The following is a 19651-nucleotide window of genomic DNA, read 5'->3' as shown; positions in this document are numbered from 1 at the left end:
ATTCACACCACTTTACTTTATCCACATTTTGTTGTGTTACAGCCCGAATAAGATATTTATTAAATTGGGATTTTGTGTAACTGATCTACACACAATACCCCATAATGTCAAAGTAGAATTTTGACACATTATTAACAAATACAAATAATTATTCAACCCCTTTGTTATGGCAAGCCTAAATAAGTTCAGCGGTAAAAAATATACTTAACAAATGAATACCGTGTTCAATAATAGTGGTTAACATGATTTTTGAATAACTACCCCATCTCTGTACTCCACACATAGAATTATCTGTAAGGTCCCTCAATCGAGTAGTGAATTTCAAGCACAGATTCACCCACAAAGACCAGAGGGGACACCGATTGGACGATGTGTAAAAAAACAGACGTGAATATCCCTTTGAGAATGGTGAAGTTATTAATTAGGCTTTGGATTGTGTATCAATACACCCAGTCACTACAAAAATACAGGTGTCCTTCCTTACTCAGGGATTTCACTATGAGGCCAATGGTGATTTTAAAACAGTTACTGATTTTAATGGTTGTGTTATGAGAAAACTGAGGATAGATCAACAACATTGTAGTTACTTTAAAATACTAACCTAAATGGCAAAGAGAAAAGAAGGAAGCCTGTACAGAATAAAAACTATTCCAAAATATGCATACTGTTTGCAACAAGGCACTTAAGTAATACTGCAAAATAGGTGGCAAAGAAATTAACTTTATGTCCTGAATACAAAGCATTATGTTTCGGGAAAATCCAACAAAACACATCATTGAGTACCACTCTTCATATTTTTAAGCTTGGTAGTGGCTGCATCATGTTATGGGTATGCTTGTCATCGGCAAGGACTAGGGAGTTTTTTTTGTTTTTTTAATAAAATGAAATGGAATACAGCTTAGGCACAGGCAAAATCCTAGAGGAAAACCTGGTTCAGTCTGCTTTCCAACAGACACTTGGAGACAAATTCACATATATCCTAAAACATACACTGAATGTTCCTGAGTGGCCTAGTTAAAGTTAGAACTTAAATTAGAACTTAAGTTTTCACTTTGTTATTATGGGGTATTGTGTGTTAATGGATGAGAATGAATTGAATTCAGGCTGTAACACACCAAAATGTGGAATAAATCAAAAATACCAAAATAATGTAATAAATGGCATAATAATGTGGCTACTTTATCTCCACTTCGTATTGCGCATTGATGTTTTCACGGTTACAATTAAATATTCAAAATGCCCCTTGACTCACAGGAGGTGTCGTCATTACAGTATTACATAATGGCACACCCAGTTAAACCACAATAATGGCCAACAGTGTGTGTTTTCTTCCACTCGGATGCAGGAATGTCTTGTTCCCAGCTCCTTTGACGCAACAGCTCTTTACTTATCACTGTATTGTAACCTGGGGGACTCCCTGGTGACCAACCCCTTGCTGCTGAATGGGTAGACGCTTAATGCTAGTGTTAGGATACGCTAGTCAAGTGTCCCTCTATTTCCCTATTTCCAAACCCCTGACCCTACCGCAACTTGGCAATTCATGTAGCTCTGAAAGGATTGGATTGATATAGACGTTAAGGTGGCTAACAGTTCCACCTTGTGCCCTGATAGGTTATGAACTACTTCTACAATATTTACTAATCTTTACAGATCTACTCAAGCCACTTATAGGGAAAGGGCTATAGGTCAATTTGTAGCTAGGCTGTGGAAGAGCCTATTGTTGCTGAATGGTTAGACGTGAATGCTAGGCTACGCTAGCCAAGTGTCCTTTAGAAGGACTATTGTTGCCAGGCCAATTACGTGCTGTTAGATTAGCATGGAAAAGAGCCTAGCACTTAGAGGCTCATGTCTCCAAGGAGAGCAAACACCACAGGGATGGGGGATGGGGGTCCAAAGAGCCTTTCTATCTCACCCTCTCTCATTCTCATCCTCTTTCTCTCTATCTATCCCTATCTTCCATCTACCTCCCTTCTCTATCTTCCCCCTTTCCCCCTCTTTTCCCTTCACCCTCTCTTTCTCCTCCTCTTTTCTCGATCTATCCCTATCTTCCATCTACCTCCCTTCTCTATCTTCCCCCTTTCCCCCCCTTTTCCTTTCACCCTCTCTTTTGCCTCCTCTTTTCTCAATCTATCCCTGTCTTCCATCTACCTCCCTTCTCTATCTTTCCCCCTTTCCCCTTCTCTTTCTCCTTCCCTTTCTCTGTACGCATATTTGGCCCAACACACAGCAGCCATTTGTTGCTGCATTTAGACTTAATTGTGTGTAAAGGCAAGGTTGGACAGGACTGAGATGACATCAGGAAAGGTCACCTCTCTTTATATCTACATCACAGAATGTATCCTCTCCACATCACCTGGCTCAGGAGCTGCTTTACAGCTTGTGTGCATGGTTGTGTCTATCTGCCTTACTTTGTGTGTGTGTGTGTGTGTGTGTGGTATGAGTGTCTGTCTTTGTGTATTTAATATGTGTGTAGTTTACTGCTGTGGCCTTTTGAAAAGAGCTTTCTGAAAGGCTACAACAGTAAACAAGAAGACCAATGCATCTGTGTGATTGACTGAATGACTGATCTCTGGATCATTGCCTCTGTATCCAGCAGGCATGCAGGTTCTAAAGGGAAGGATGTCACTGGACCTCTAGTTGCTGTCAGCTGGAAAGGGAAGTGTCTCTGAAGTTTGATTCTGATAATCAGTGATTATCTAAAGGGAGGATGGAAGGAAGGATGTGGGTTAAAAGTGTTGGAACATGGACCTTAGCTTCAACACCATGGCTCCCATAGAGCTCTCTTTCTTTCTTTCTTTCTTTCATTTATTTATATATATATATATATATATATTTTTTTACACCTGCCGTAGGTCCAGCTCTCACACTCTCCTCCTGTCCAGTATTTGGTCAGCTGGAGGTGTGGATTGTGAAGGGTTTAGATCTGTGTGTGTGTCACTGTCACCAGCAGCACTGGGCTTGGCTTCAGATGTCTCAATGTTTCATCTTCAGCCTTTCACATTATGTAGCATTGTTATGGTTAGCCGCTAATAACCACACTGGTTTCCATGCAGGCAGAGCGCAAGAATTGTGAATTTTTCATACACCATAAACAGCTTTTTTCTTGCAATCTAGAGCAAAAATCATCATGCTTAATTTTCTGTATTTTTTAAATTTTTTATCTCAGCATACTTCTTGAGTGGTCTGTATCCTTCCGACTCAAATCATAATCAAATCAAATGTTATTAGTCACATGCGCCGAATACACTTCCAGTGCTTACTTACAAGCACTGTAAGTGGTGGTGAAAAGAAAATAAACAAAATATGCTTTTCTGCTTCTCTGCTCAAATCTGGGTAAAACATTGAAAGGAATGAATGTGAGTCTTATTCGGTACATTTAGTTGTTGTTTGCTTTTCTAAACTCTCCCAACCTTGCCAGCAAGCATGCCAGCTAAGGTAGTTAGACAAGATAGCTACTCTAACTAGATTGATAGGCTGAAATTACTTCATGGTAGCTAGTTACATCAACAGCATTCTCCCGGACACCCTAGACCCACTCCAATTCTCATACCGCCCCAACAGATCCACAAATGACGCAAACTCAATCGCACACCACACTGTCCTTTTCACACCTGGACAAAAGGAACACCTATGTGAGAATGCTATTCATTGACTACAGCTCAGTGTTCAACACCATAGTGCCCACGAAGCTCATCACTAAGCTAAGGACTCTGGGACTAAACACCTCCCTCTGCAACTGGATCCTGGACTTCCTGACGGGCCGCCCCAAGGTGGTAACAGTAGGCAACAATACGTCTGCCACGCTGATCCTTAACACTGGGGCCCTCAGGGGTGTGTACTCCTGTATTCCCTCCTGTATTCCCTGTTCACCCACGACTGCGTGGCCAAACACGACTTCAACACCATCATTAAGTTTGCTGACGACACAACAGTGGTAGGCCTGATGACCGACAACGATGAGACGGCCTATAAGGAGGAGGTCAGAGAACTGGCAGTGTGGTGTAAGGACATCAACCTCTCCCTCAATGTGAGCAAGACAAAGGAGCTGACCGTGGACTACAGGAAAAGTCGGACCGAACAGGCCCCCATTAACATCGACGTGGCTGTAGTGGAGCGGGTCGACAGTTTCAAGTTCCTTGGTGTCCACATCACCAAGGAACTATCATGGTTCAAACATACCAAGACAGTTGTGAAGAGGGCACAACAAAATCTTTTCCCCCTCAGGAGACAAAAGATTCGGCATGGGTGCCCAGATCCTCAAAAGGTTCTACAGCTGCACCATCGAGAGCATCCTGACCGGTTATATCACCGCCTGGTATGGCAACTGCTCGGCATCTGACTGTAAGCCGCTACAGAGGGTAGTGCGAACGGCCCAATACATCACTGGGGCCAAGCTTCCTGCCATCCAGGACCTATATAATAGGCGGTGTCAGAGGAAAGCCCATAAAATTGTCAGAGACTCCAGTCACCCAAGTTATAGACTGTTTTCTCTGCTCCCGCATGGAAAGCGGTACCGGAGCGCCAAGTCTAGGACTAAAAGGCTCCTCAACAGCTTCTCCCCCCAAGCTATATGACTGCTGAACAATTCATAAAATCGCCACCGGACAATTTACAATGACCTTGACCAATGTACACCTTTTGTACACTGTTTGTGTGCCCCTGTATATAGCCTCGTTATTGTTATTCTTATTGTGTTACTTTTATTATTACTTTTTATTTGATTCTCCTTGGTAAATATGTTCTTCTTCTTGAACTGCACTGTTGGTTAAGGGCTTGTTGTAATTCAGCAAATAAAATGCACGTGTAAAGTTTCATGTGACAAATAAAATTTGATTTGATTAGATTTATGAGGTTGGGAGATTGGGAACCTATCTGGGCCAGCTAAAGCCAACTTCCTAAAATTGCTAAGGGGCGAGTAGTATTGTTTTTAACAAAAAAAGTATATAGTGCCTTCTGAAATTATTCAGACTCCTTGACTTCTTCCACATTTTGTTACATTACTGCCTCATTTTGAAATTGATTAAATGTTTTTTTCCCTCATAAATAAAGACCATTTACTTACTACTTTGTTGAAGAACCTTTGGCAGCGATTACAGCCTCAAGGCTTCTTGGGTATGACGCTACAAGCTTGGCACACTTGTATTTGGGACGTTTCTCCGATTCTCCTCTGCAGATTCTGTCAGGTCTGACTGGGCCACTCAATGACATTCAGAGACTTGTCTCGAAGCCACTCCTGTGCTGTCTGAGGTCCTGACCGCTCTGGAGCAAGTTTTCATCACAGATCTCTCTGTTCTTTTCTCCGTAAATCTTCCCTCGATCCTGACTAGTCTCCCAGTCCCTGCCACTGAAAAACATCCCCACAGCATGATGCTGCCACCACCATGCTTCACCGTAGTGATGGTACCAGATTTACTCCAGATGTGACACTTGGCATTCAGGCCAAAGAGTTCAATCTTGGTTTCATCAGACCAGAGAATCTTGTTTCTCATAGTATGTGTCCTTCAGGTGCCTTTGGGCAAACTCCAGGCATTCTGTCTTGTGCCTTTTACTGAGTAGTGGCTTCTGTCTGTCCACTCTACCATAAAGGCCTTATTGGTGGAGTGCTGCAGAGATGGTTGTTCTTCTGGAAGGTTCTCCCATCTCCACAGAGGAACTCTAAGCAAGAGTGACCATCGGGTTCTTGGTCACCTCCCTGACCAAGCCCCCCCCCCCCCGGGCGGCAAGCTCTAAATTGATTTGGAGGTGGTTCCAAACTTCTTCAATTTAGGAATGATGGAGGCCACTGTGTTCTTGGGGACCTTCAATGCTGCAGAAATATGTTGGTATCCTTCCCCAGATCTGTGCCTCGACACAATCCTGTCTCAGCGCTCTATGGATGATTTCTTCGACCTCATGGCTTGGTTTTTGCTCTGACATGCACTGTCAACTGTGGGACCTTATATAGACAGGTGTGTGCCTTTTTAAAAAAAAACATGTCCAATCAATTGAATTTACCACAGGTGGACTCCAATCAAGTTGCCTAAATATCAAGGGTGATCAATGGATACAGGATGCACCTGAGTCTCATAGCAAAGGGTCTGAATACTTATGTAAATAAGGTATTTCTGTTTATTATATTTAATACAATTGAAAAAATGTCTAAACTGTTTTCACTTTGTCATTGTGTAGATTGATAGGGGGAAAAATACATTTAATCCAGTTTAGAATAAGGCTGTAACATAACAAAATGGAAAAGTCAAGGGATCTGACTACTTTCCGAATGCACTGTATACTGTATATATGCAATACCGTTCAAAAGTTTGGGGTCAATTAGAAATGTCCTTGTTTTTTAAAGAATATCAATTCAACAGTGAAGAGGCGACTCTGGGATGCTGGCCTTCCTCTGTCCAGTGTCTGTGTTCTTTTGCCTATCTTAAATCTTTTGTTTTTGTTGGCCAGTCTGAGATATGGCTTTTTCTTTGTACCTCTACCTAGAAGGCTAGCATCCCAGAGTCACCTCTTCCCTGTTGACGTTGAGACTGGTGTTTTGCGGGTACTATTTAATGAAGCTGCCAGTTGAGGACTTGTGAGGTGTCTGTTTCTCAAACTAGACACTCTAATGTACTTGTCCTCATGCTCAGTTGTGCACTGGGGCCGCCCACTCCTCTTTCTATTCTGGTTAGAGCCAGTTTGCACTGTTCTGTGAATGGAGTAGTACACAGCGTTGTACGAGATCTTCAGTTTCTTGGCAATTTCTCGCATGGAATAGCCTCCATTTCTCAGAACAAGAATAGACTGACGAGTTTCAGAAGAAAGGTCTTTGTTTCTGGCCATTTTCAGCCTGTAATCGAACCCACAAATTCTGATGCTCCAGATACCCAACTAGTCTAAAGAAGGACAGTTTTATTGCTTCTTTAATCAGAACAGCAGTTTTCAGCTGTGCTAACATAATTACATAAGGGTTTTCTAATAATCAATTAGCCTTTTAAAATGCTAAATTTGGATTAGCTAACACAACGTGCCTTTGGATCACAGGAGTGATGGTTGCTGATAATGGGCCTCTGTATGCCTATGTAGATATTCCATTAAAAATCAGCCGTTTCCAGCGACAATAGTCATTTGCAACATTAACAATGTCTATACTGTATTTCGGATCAATTTGATGTTATTTTAATGGACAAGAAATGTGTTTTTCTTTCAAAAACAAGGATATTTCTAAGTGACCCCAAACTTTTGAACAGTATAGTCGTGGCCAAAAGTTTTGAGAATGACACAAATATTAATTTCCACAAAGTTTGCTGCTTCAGTGTCTTTAGATATTTTTGTCAGATGTTACTATGGAATACTGAAGTATAATTACAAGCATTTCATATGTGTCAAAAGGCTTTTATTAACAATTACATGAAGTTGATGCAAAGAGTCAATATTTGCAGTGTTGACCCTTCTTTTTCAAGACCTCTGATATCCGCCCTGGAATGCTGTCAGTTAACTTCTGGGCCACGTCCTGACTGATGGCAGCCCATTCTTGCATAATCAATGATTGGAGTTTGTCAGAATTTGAGTTTTTGTTTGTCCACCTACCTCTTGAGGATTGACCACAAGTTCTCAATGGAATCCAGGTCTGGGGAGTTTCCTGGCCATGGACCCAAAATATCGACGTTTTGTTCCCCGAGCCACTTAGTTATCACTTTTGCCTTATTTCAAGGTGCTCCATCATGCTGGAAAAGGCATTGTTCGTCACCAAACTGTTCCTGGATGGTTGGGAGAAGTTGCTCTCGGAGGATGTGTTGGTACCATTCTTTATTAATGGCTGTGTTCTTAGGCAAAATTGTGAGTGAGCCCACTCCCTTGGCTGAGAAGCAACCCCACACATGAATTGTCTCAGGATGCTTTACTGTTGGCATGACACAGGATTGATGGTAGCGCTTATCTTGTCTTCTCTGGACAAGCTTTTTTCCGGATGCCCCAAACAATCGGAAAGGGGATTCATCAGAGAAAATGACTTTACCCCAGTCCTCAGCAGTCCAATCCCTGTACCTTTAGCAGAATATCAGTCTGTCCTTTGTTTTTCCTAGAGAGAAGTGGCTTCTTTGCTGCCCTTCTTAACACCAGGCCATCCTCAAAGTCTTCGCCTCACTGTGGGTGCAGATGCACTCACACCTGCCTGCTGCCATTCCTGAGCAAGCTCTGTACTGGTGGTGCCCCGATACCGCAGCTGAATCAACTTTAGGAGACGGTCCTGGCGCTTGCTGGACTTTCTTGGGCACCCTGAAGCCTTCTTCACAATTGAACCGCTCTCCTTGAAGTTCTTGATGATCCGATAAATGGTTGATTTAGGTGCAATCTTACTGGCAGCAATATCCTTGCCTGTGATGCCCATTTTGTGCAAAGCAATGATGGCGGCACGTGTTTCCTTGCAGGTAACCATGGTTGACAGAGGAAGAACAATGATTCCAAGCACCACCCTACTTTTGAAGCTTCCAGTCTGTTATTTGAACTCAATCAGCATGACAGAGTGATCTCCAGCCTTGTCCTTGTCAACACTCACACCTGTATTAACGAGAGAATCACTGACATGATGTCAGCTGGTCCTTTTTTGGCAGGGCTGAAATACAGTGGAAATGTTTTTGGGGGATTCAGTTCATTTGCATGGCAAAGAGGGACTTTGCAATTAATTATTTAACTAGGCAAGTCAGATAAGAACAAATTCTTATTTACAATGACGACCTACACTGGCCAAACCCGGACAACACTGGGCCAATTGTACACCGCCCTATGGGACTCCCAATCACGGCCGGTTGTGACACAGCCTGGAATTGAGCAAGGGTGTCTGTAGTGACGCCTCTAGCACTGAGATGCAGTGCCTTAGACCGCTTCCCCACTCGGGAGCCCAAATGTACATGAGTATCTCTGCCTGACTGTGTCCCTGATAAGTGGCTTTCACAGTGGCCTCCTAAACACTGTTCACAAGATGTACTTTTTCACTTTGTCCAGCTGATGATGTCGGCTGTATCCATGTGTGTATGTTTACATGTGTATGCACGTGCATCAGGCCGTGCGTGTGTGTGAAGGTGAGAGAGAACTCCCTGTGCTGTGTCCTACCAGAGGCCAGCGGGACAGCTGGCCAGTGAGAGAGAGGGAGGGGCCTGAAGAGGGCTATTGTGATGTCACTCTAGGACATCTGTTCTATTCAGAGGACACCAACCCCATCTCCCCCACAGACACACACACACACACACACACACACACACACACACACACACAAAAACTCTCTCGCCCTGCCCCTGCTATCTGGATCCTCAGTCCCTAACACCAGGGTTTCCCAAACTCGGTCCTGCCCCCCCGCGGTTGTCTTGTGTCAGTTTACTGAGAGGTAAACACATAAGGAACATGAGTACAGACTCACACAAGGGCAATATTAATAAACACAACTTAAGATAAAAAATAGCTGAACAGTGGACCCCATCACATCCCTACCCTCTGCCTTTGACCCCCTGCGCTCCTACTTCATCTTCTCACCCCCCCACAACAGACACACACACACACCAGAGCAGCAGTAGCTTCCGTTCAGTCACACACCCTGACAAATCTGCTGCTCATGTTGTCTCTTTTTTCATTCAATCCTGAGAGCCAGTCAAGTTCTTTCAAATGCTGGTATCTGATGTGTGTTCTTATATCTTATATCTTACTTTAAATGGTAGCTTAGCTACATAGCACAATACATTTCTGTTGATAACTGCCTTCATCATGTTACTTGTTCTGTTTTGATCTGTCTCCCTCGTGTGATGTAGATTGGTATTACAGCTTCGGAGCAATCCAATGAAGAGAGGTCCTAGGGAGCCACAGCTTTTCAGGCTTTTGTTCCAACCCAGCACTAATACATCTGATGCAGCTATTCAAGGGCTTGATTAGTAGTTAAAATAACATACCATAGATCAGTGGTCACCTTTTCTGAGTCAAGATCACTTTCTGAGTCAAAATGCAAGCTGAGATCTACCGCTCAGATTTTTAAAAAACATGCAACATTAACCAATTAAAAACAGTTCTGTAGCAATGAGATTTGTGCAGTAGGCTATAGGCCCAATACATTATCACTGCATATTGGCTGTGCTTGAATTTCCCTGTCAATGTTGTTCATTTCAGACCATTTTGAAATGATATTTAAAAAATGTAGGTATATGATCATGCTGGTAATACATCATGTATTGTATTACTTGAGGCACAGCGGAGTGAGCATAATAATTATCTTATTTTTTTACTGGACTGATGGCCTTCATCTGATGGTCAGTCTGAGGGGAGGGAGCAGTGGTGAGGCTGTCTATCACCCAACTCACCGTCCCTCCAGTCCCCCCGCTGAGAAAAGGGGACAGTCTTCCATCTGATGGTCAGTCTGAGGGGAGGGAGCAGTGGTGAGGCTGTCTATCACCCAACTCACCGTCCCTCCAGTCCCCCAGTCCCCCGCTGAGAAAAGGGGACAGTCTTCCATCTGATGGTCAGTCTGAGGGGAGGGAGCAGTGGTGAGGCTGTCTATCACCCAACTCACCGTCCCTCCAGTCCCCCGCTGAGAAAAGGGGACAGTCTTCCATCTGATGGTCAGTCTGAGGGGAGGGAGCAGTGGTGAGGCTGTCTATCACCCAACTCACCGTCCCTCCAGTCCCCCTGAGAAAAGGGGACAGTCTTCCATCTGAGAAAAGGGGACAGTCTTCCATCTGATGGTCAGTCTGAGGGGAGGGAGCAGTGGTGAGGCTGTCTATCACCCAACTCACCGTCCCTCCAGTCCCCCCGCTGAGAAAAGGGGACACAGTCTTCCAGCTGACGGCAAAACTCAAGTTACAATGCATTATTTCTGCCTGTTACTCCTATGACCAGAAAAAATGAAATATTCTCTGATATTAAAAGACACAAGCTGCTAATAATACCGTGCATTTGGAAACTATTTAGGCCCCTTGACTTTTTCCACATTTTGTTACGTTACAGCCTTATTCTAAAATGGATTAAATAGTTTTTTCCCCTCATCAATCTATACACAATACCCCATAATGACAAACCCCAGTCTGAGGTCCGAAGCGCTCTCGAGCAGGTTTTCATCAAGGATCTTCTCTGTACTTTGCTCCGTTCATCTTTGCCTCGATCCTGACTAGTCTCCCAGTCCCTGCAGCTGAAAAATGTCCCGAAAGCATGATGTTTCCACCACCATGCTTCACCGTAGGGATGGTGCCAGGTTTTCTCCAGACATGACCCTTAGCATTCAGGCTAAAGAGTACAATCTTGATTTCATCAGACCAGAGAATCGTATTTCTCATGGTCTGAGTCTTTAGATGCCTTTTGGCAAACTCCAAGTGGGCTGTCATGTGCCCTTTACTGAGGACTGGCTTCCGTCTGGCCACTCTGCCATAAAGGCCTGATTGGTGGAGTGCTGCAGAGATGGTTGTCCTTCTGGAAGTTTCTCCCATCTCCACATAGGAACGCTAGGGCTCTGTCAGAGTGACCATCGGGTTCTTGGTCACCATCCTGACCAAGGCCCTTCTCCCCCGATTGCTCAGCTTGGCCGGGCGGCCAGCTCTAGGAAGAGCCATAGTGGTTCCAAACTTCTTCCATTTAAGAATGATGGAGGGCACTGTGTTCTTGGGGACCTTCAATCCTGTAGAAATGTTTTGGTACCCTTCCCCAGATCTGTGCCTCGACACAATCCTGTCTGTGAGCTCTACGGACAATTCCTTCGACCTCATGGCTTGTTTTTACCTTATATAGACAGGTGTGTGCCTTTCCAAATCATTTCCAATCAATTGAATTTACCACAGGTGGACTCCAATCAAGTTGTAGAATCATCTCAACAATTATTTTTGGAAACAGGATGCACCTGAGTCTCATAGCAAAGGGTCTGAATACTTATGTAAATAAGGTATTTCTGTTTATTATTTTTAATACATTTGCAAATGAAACAAAAAACAGTGACTGTTTTCGCTTTATCATTATGGGCAATTGTGTGTAGATAGCTGAGGATTTAAAAAAATCAATTTTAGAATAAGGTTGTAACAAAATGTGGAAAAAATCAAGGGGTCTGTATACTTTCCGGAGGCACTGTAACAACGCAAGCTTATCGGAACACTTTGCTATATTCATTCATTGCAGCTGCAGTGTTGGTTGTAGCGTGAATGGAAGAAGGAAGAATGTGCATTTTATGGCTTATAAAAGTGTTGACTGCTGAATACCAACTTTAACATGAACTTACTCTTAAAAACAGGAGCTCTTTGCTGTTTTCGTTGAGTCTCTCTCTAGTCATGGTTTTAAAAGTTTTGAAATCTCACAGTATCAACTTTGCTATGTGTTCAAGGCTTCTTTTTACAGTCTATGGCTCGAGGAAGCTCAGATCACCATGTCTGCAGTTATCTGATTGGCCAACGGAAGGCCTATATGTACACTTGATTTGCTCTCTGGGCCTGCCGGGTAGGCAGGGTTTTACCTTCAGACACATGAAATGGTTCAAAATGGGAACACTTTGCCTTCCCAGCGCTAGGACTGCTGAGTCAAGTGCACCTACCACCTACAGCGTGAAACAAATCAAAAAGAGGAATGCAAGGCTGTATCGTTTTTTTTTTAAAGAAATGTTTGGTAATCGATTAGGAATGCCTTGGAGATAGACCAATTGATGTTGCCCACTCTGTCTGGGGTACCATAGCTTTCTTAGCTCCATTTGTCTTGAACCCCATGTCTGTCCTCCAGTGGTAGCTTAGCTGAGATATCACCACTGAACCCAGACACACACACACACACACTCACACTCCATGGGCCCACATCTGGCAACAATTGTCCCCCACACCCTGTCCTGTTTCACAGTGTGTGGAGTGCATGTTGGTCTCACGGCGGTCTACATCCCCCAATAAGCCAACACCGCAAGGAATTACACAGGACTTTTAACAAATTGGAAACAACATATCCCGAGGCCTCATTTCTTGTAGCCAGGAAACTTCTCCCGAATTTCGAACATCTTTTGCCTCACTCACAGGAAAAATACATTGGATCCTTGTTATTCTCCATTCCGAGATGGATACAAACCCCTCCTTTGACAAATCAGACCACATCTCCATTCTGATCCTCCCCGCCTATAGGCAGAAGTTAAAACAGGAAGCACCTGTGTTAAGGTCTGTACAACGCTGGTCTGACCAATCGGAATCCATGCTGCAGGACTGTCTTGATCACGTGGCCACCTCTGGGAATAAATTAGACAAATTTAATTACTTTCTATCTGGGTTCATCAGGAAGTGGATCGAGGATGTTGTTCCTACAGTGATGATTAAAACATACGCAAATAGCGCAAACCACCGCATTTAACCACGGTAGAGTGTCTGGAAATATGAGCAGACCACCTATGACCACCGCAAGAAAATCAAAGAGGCAAAAAGACAGTACAGGTACAGAGTCGCAATTCAACGCCTCAGACACGAGACGCATGTGGCAGGAACTTCAGACAATACGGATTATAAAAGTAAAACTAGCCACGTCACGGCCTCACTCCCAGACATGCTAAACACAGCCCCCGCTGCCTGCCAATCTGTGTAGCCGAAGTGAGTAGGACCTTCAAACGTGTAAACCGTCATAAGGCTGCTGGCCCGGATGGCATTCCAAGCTGCGTCCCCAGAGCATCCGCAGACCAGCCGGCTGGAGTGTTTACAGACATTTTCAACCTCTCACTATTTTTTTATATATTTTTTTAACCTTTTATTTTACTAGGCAAGTCAGTTAAGAACAAATTCTTATTTTCAATGACGGCCTAGGAACAGTGGGTTAACTGTTGTTAACTGCTGTTATATCTCAAAGTGCTGTACAGAAACCCAGCCAAAACCCCAAACAGCAAGCAATGCAGGTGTAGAAGCACGGTGGCTAGGAAAAACTCCCTAGAAAGGCCAAAACCTAGGAAGAAACCTAGAGAGGAACCAGGCTATGTGGGGTGGCCAGTCCTCTTCTGGCTGTGCCGGGTGGAGATTATAACAGAACATGGCCAAGATGTTCAAATGTTCAGCATGGTCGTATAATAATAAGGCAGAACAGTTGAAACTGGAGCAAGCAGCATGCCCCGACACATTAACTACTGCAGCATAAATACTGGAGGCTGAGACAGGAGGGGTCCTCACTTGCTTAAAGATGGCCACCATTCTTCCTGTACCCAAGCAAGCCAAGTTAACTGAATAAATTACTATTGCCTCGTAGCACTCACTTCTGTCATCATGAAGTGCTTTGAAAGGATAGTCAAGGATTGTATTACCTCTACCATACCCGACACCCTTAACCACTACAATTTGCATACTGCGCCAACAGATCTATGAACAATGCAATCGCCATTGCACTACACACCACCCTATCCCACTTGGACAAGTGGAACACCTATGTCAGAATGCTGTTCATAGACTACAACTCAGCTTTTAACACCATACTGCCCTTCAAGCTCGTCATTAAGCTCAGGGCCTTCTGTCTGAACTCCTCTCTATGCAAGTGGATCCTAGATTTCCTGAGGGTCGGCAACAACACCTCCGCCATGCTGATACTCAACACGGGGGCTCCCCAGGAGTGTGTGCTCAGCCCCCTTCTGTACTCCCTGTTCACCCATGACTGCGTGGCCACGCACGACTCCAAGTCAATCATCAAGTTTACTGATGACACAACAGTGGTCAGCCTACAGGGAGGAGGTTAGAGCCCTGGTGGAGTGGTGCCAGGAAAATAACCTCTCCCTCAACGTCAACCAAACAAAGGGGCAGATCGTGAACTACAGGAGACAGAAGAGGGAGCACGCCCCCATCCTCATCGACGGGCCGCAGTGGATAAGGTCAAAATCTTCAAGTTCCTCAACGTGCACATCACTGAGGACTTGAAATGGTCTCGCCACACCGCCATTGTGGTGAAGAAGGCGCAACAGCGCCTCTACAACCTCAGGTGGCAGAAGAAATTCGGCATAGCCCCTAAGACCCTCACAAACTTCTACAGATGCACCATTGAGAGCATTCTGTTGGGCTGCATTCAGCACCCGGGTGAATACTGTATCCCCGACACAGTTTATTAAAATTTTTCTACTAATGTACATTGTATTTTAGTTATACTGTTTATACAAACTGCTTATGTCACGCCCTGACCTTAGAGAGCCTTTTTATGTCTCTATTTTGGTTTGGTCAGGGTGTGATTTGGGTGGGCATTCTATGTTCTTTATTTCTTTGTTTCTGGCCGAGTGTGGTTCCCAATAAGAGGCAGCTGTCTATCGTTGTCTCTGATTGGGGATCATACTTAGGCAGCCCTTTTTCCCTCCTTCTGTGTGGGATCTTGTTCTTTGTTTGTGTGCAGGTAGTTTGCACAACGAAGCTGTTCGGTCGTTGTATTTTTATTGTTTTGTCTTTTCTAATGTTTCACTTCGTTAATAAATTATGTGAAACTCAAAGAACGCTGCGCCTTGGTCTCATCCTTCCGACGACACTCGTTACAGCATATTTATTTATATACTGGATTCACGACATACTGTAGCTCACACTTTATTAAATCTACATGAGCTTATCTTGTGTAAATTCCCCCGGTGTACATATGTCTAGATTGCATTTTGATACAGCTACAGTGCTATTTGGGTTGAACATCCAGGATTCGTCCCTCCGTTCTTTTAATTGACATTTGACTGCATTCTTAGGAGCAAGCAACATAAGCACCACTATAACACCTGCTAAACTGTTTATGTGACCAATGAACTTTGATTTAACTTAATGAGAGAACGTTTCCTTTGATACTTTTAGTGTAATTTCCACAGCAGGAGCCTTTTGTTGTATGGCTGATGTCCAGTCTAGACGTCGGCTCGTCTCTTCATATAGCCATTGAGTCACACATCTCTCGCTAATGTCATCCCAGGGCTGGGTTAAGAGGTCCTTTAAGCTTCACTCAGCTCTGTGTGACAGGTTACTGTCTTTTACAAGTCCACACTTGAATCACACAAAGAGTTTGTGTCTCTGCTATAGGACACTGTGTTGTTCTTTGACAACTTATCACTATTAGGGTCAGATATGGGCTAGATTATTTAGCCCTCTCTTGTCTGTCTGCTTCTCTCTTTTGTGCTCTTTCTGCTCTGGGCTGCTATACTATAGGTCATTACTGTAGCAGTGAATGCTTTATTTTTCTAATGGTGGAAAAGGGGGAGGGACTATGTGGTGAATGAATGAGTGTATTTTATTCCTTCAGTTTCCCCCTCCGTCCCCCTCTTCCTCCACTAAATTGCTACCTCTTACTACCTCTCTCACTCTGTCCTACCATTTTATTTCCTCCTGTCTACCCCCCTAGCTCTCGCTCTCTCCCTTCCTCCCTCTCAGAATTCCCCCCTACCTGTCTGAACAGGGAGCAGTAGAGCGCTGTGGGACAGAGGAGAGAGAGGAGAAAGAAAGAGAGAGGAGGAGAGTAGGAGGAACAAAGACATAGTGAGGGAGAACAGGAAAGTGGTGTGTGTATTGAGAAGAGAGTGGACTGACTGAGAGGTAGAGAGTAGAGGGGTGCATAAGAGAAGCGTTGTGAGGAGGTTGCTCTGTTTTTGTCCTTTGGAAAACCTTTTCCCTGTTGGTGTCGTGCTGGCTTGTTATGGATGCTATCATGCTGCAGGAGAAACTAGTGGAACGCTTGCTGTGCCCTCGAGTCAGAACCGCGAGGCGGAAGGTAAAGAACTGGAAGGTGACAGGCGAGAGGGGATAGGGAATGAGAGGAGAGAGGGGATAGGGAATGAGAGGAGAGAGGGGATAGGGAATGAGAGGAGAGAGGGGATAGGGAATGAGAGGAGAGAGGGGATAGGGAATGAGAGGAGAGAGGGGATAGGGAATGAGAGGAGAGAGGGGATAGGGAATGAGAGGAGAGAGGGGATAGGGAATGAGAGGAGAGAGGGGATAGGGAATGAGAGGGGATAGGGAATGAGAGGAGAGAGGGGATAGGGAATGAGAGGAGAGAGAAAGGAGAGGAAAGAGAAGGGAGAGGGGGGGTCAATGTCAAAGAGAAATTGACATTTAACACACACACACACACACAGGTCAGTAAACTCTCATAGAAACACCATCTTTCTCTCTCTAACATGTCATATTAGTATGGAATATAGAACACACTGTTTTCTTAAGTTATGTCCTGATGCGTGTTCATGACAGATTTCTGGGTAGTTTGTTTGTTCTGACTGTGGCATATTTGATCCCACACACACCCTAGAAGTAAGTCAGATGTTTGTATGATTACTCACTGATATAGATTTCCCAATTCTCTGTGTGTGTGACTTCAGCACGAGCTCTCTTCCATGTCTATGTATGCTGTGACCGTGTGTATGCGTGTTTGTGTATGTAAGCCTTGCCCCAGGAGCTGTCGAGAATGCACATGACAAATTATGACAACTTGTTATAGACCCTGACTGAGTATTTCTTTGGCATGTTTGTGTTTGTTTGGGGTTTAAAATAGGCCATTTATGTCTGGTCAATACAGCCTTTGTCACCCTCCGTTGGCTGCCAGACTCTGGCCTTGGTAGACTGGTAAGGCTGTTAGTGTGTGTGTATGGGGTCTTCAGTACTGTAGATTCTGAGTAAAGAGAAGCTTTGGATGATGTGTGAATGGTGTCAGAAGGGGATGAGGAGAGCTGCAAGATAGACAGCCATTGTGTGGTGGAAATGTTATAGATCAGTCATACTTTTCTCTCTCATTCTCTCACTGTGTCTGTGTGTTTTTTATGTGTCTGTTGGTGTGTGTGGAAAAAGTGCAGCGCCAGGTCTTAGAGACTTTCTCCCCTGCTATTGTCAAGGGATTTGTGGGTTGACTGTGAGTTGAGTTTGAATTTGAGCTGTATTTTAATTTAAATGGCAATTTTTCTCTAATTTATTTAGGTCTTAGGAATGTTGCTTTGAATAGATATCCGACTGAGGATATTGTATGTTCGTTTACCTATTGTGTGACTGAGTCTCTCTCTCCCCCTCTCTCTGTCTCGCTCGCTGTCTCTCTCTCTGTCTCGCTCTCTGTCTCTCTTTCTCTCTCTCTCTCAGGAGAAGCAGTATGTGGGCTTTGCCACCCTCCCTAACCAGGTGCACAGGAAGTCAGTGAAAAAGGGTTTTGACTTCACTCTCATGGTCGCCGGTCAGTGAAAGTATTGTTTGTAGCATTTACTGTAGTAAAAGTAAAACAACCCAGTGATATTAAGTACTTAATGTGTTTTCATGAATGTTGACTCAGTGTTAGCGTTGATGGCCGTGTGTGTCTGTGTGTGTTGGTGGTTGTTTAGAAACATGTTATACTGAACAAAAATAGAAACGCAACATGTAAAGTGTTGGTCCCATGTTTCATGAGCTGAAATAAAAGATCCCAGAAATGTTTTCATATGCACAAAGAGCTTATTTCTCTCACATTTTGTGCACAAATTTGTTTTCTTACCTCACTGTTAGTAAGCATTTCTCCTTTGCCAAGATAATCCATCCACCTGACACGTTTGGCATATCAAGAAGCTGATTAAACAGCATGACCATTAAACAGGTGCACCTTGTGCTGGGGACATTAAAAGGCCACTCTAAAATGTGCAGTTTTGTCAAACAACACAATTCCAAAGCTGTCTCAAGTTTTGTGGAGGCGTTCAATTGGCATGCTGACTGCAGGAATGTCCACGAGCTGTTGCCAAATAATGAAATGCTAATTTCTTTACCATAAGCCGCCTCCAACGTCATCTTAGAGAATTTGTCAGTACGTCCAACCGGGCTCACAACCGAAGACCACGTAACAACCTCCACATCCGGTGTCTTCACCTGTGGGATCGTCTGAGACCAGCCACTTGGACAGCTGATGAAACTGTGGGTTTGCACAACAATTTCTGCACAAACTGTCAGAAACTGTCTCAGGGAAGCTCATCTGCCTGCTAGTTGTCCTCACCAGGGTCTTGACCTGACTGCAGTTTGGCGTCGTAACCGACTTCAGTGGGCAAATGCTCCCCTTCAATGGCCACTGGCACACTGGAGGTGTGTGCTCTTCACAAATTCATTCAGATTTCAACTGTGCAGCCGGGCAGATGGCAGATGTTGTAAACAGAGTGCCCCATGGTGGCAGCGGGGTTATGGTATGGGCAGCATAAGCTACGGACAATAAACACAATTGCATTTTATTGATGGCAATTTGAATGCAGAGATACAGTGATGAGATCCTGAGGCCCATTGTTGTACCATTCATCCACCTCCATCACCTCATGTTTCAGCATGATGATGCACGGCTCCATGTTGAAAGGATCTGTACACAATTCCTGAAAGCGTAAAATGTCCCAGTTCTTCCATGGCCTGCATACTCACTAGACATGTCTCCCATTGAGCACGACAGCGTGTTCCATTTCCTGCCAATATCCAGCAACTTTGCACATTAAAGAGGAGTGGGACAACATTTCACAGGCCACAATCAACTCTATGTGAAGGAGATTTGTCACGTTGCAAGAGGCAAAAGGTGGTTACACCAGATACTGACTGGTTTTCTGATCCACGCCCCTACCTTTTTTCTTTAAGGTATCTGTGACCAACAGATGCATATCTGTATTCCCAGTCATGTAAAATCCATAGATTAGGGCCTAATGAATTTATTTCAATTGATTTATTTCCTTATATGAACTGTAACACAGTAAAATCTTTGAAATTGTTGCTCTTATATTTTTGTTCAGTGTATG

The 19651-nt window shown here is 44.1% G+C and overlaps 1 protein-coding gene across 2 annotated transcripts in view; it reads left to right on the top strand.

The window, feature by feature from the left end:
• Positions 1-19651, top strand: part of sept5a (septin 5a) — a 39996-nt gene that overhangs the window by 9883 nt on the left and 10462 nt on the right. The window contains exons 1-2 of one of the 2 annotated variants that reach the window (XM_042331462.1): positions 16347-16650; positions 18003-18093. In XM_042331462.1, the coding sequence (XP_042187396.1) occupies positions 16576-16650; positions 18003-18093 (166 nt within the window). In that variant the 5' untranslated portion in view covers positions 16347-16575. Of the gene's footprint in view, positions 1-16346; positions 16651-18002; positions 18094-19651 lie in introns of those variants that run through there. The other variant, XM_042331463.1, reaches the window with a different exon arrangement.

Source organism: Oncorhynchus tshawytscha, linkage group LG12 (genome assembly GCF_018296145.1).
Source record: "Oncorhynchus tshawytscha isolate Ot180627B linkage group LG12, Otsh_v2.0, whole genome shotgun sequence".
NCBI lineage: Eukaryota > Metazoa > Chordata > Actinopteri > Salmoniformes > Salmonidae > Oncorhynchus > Oncorhynchus tshawytscha.
Note: the sequence above shows the minus strand (reverse complement) of the source record. Positions and strands in the feature narration are given on the sequence as shown.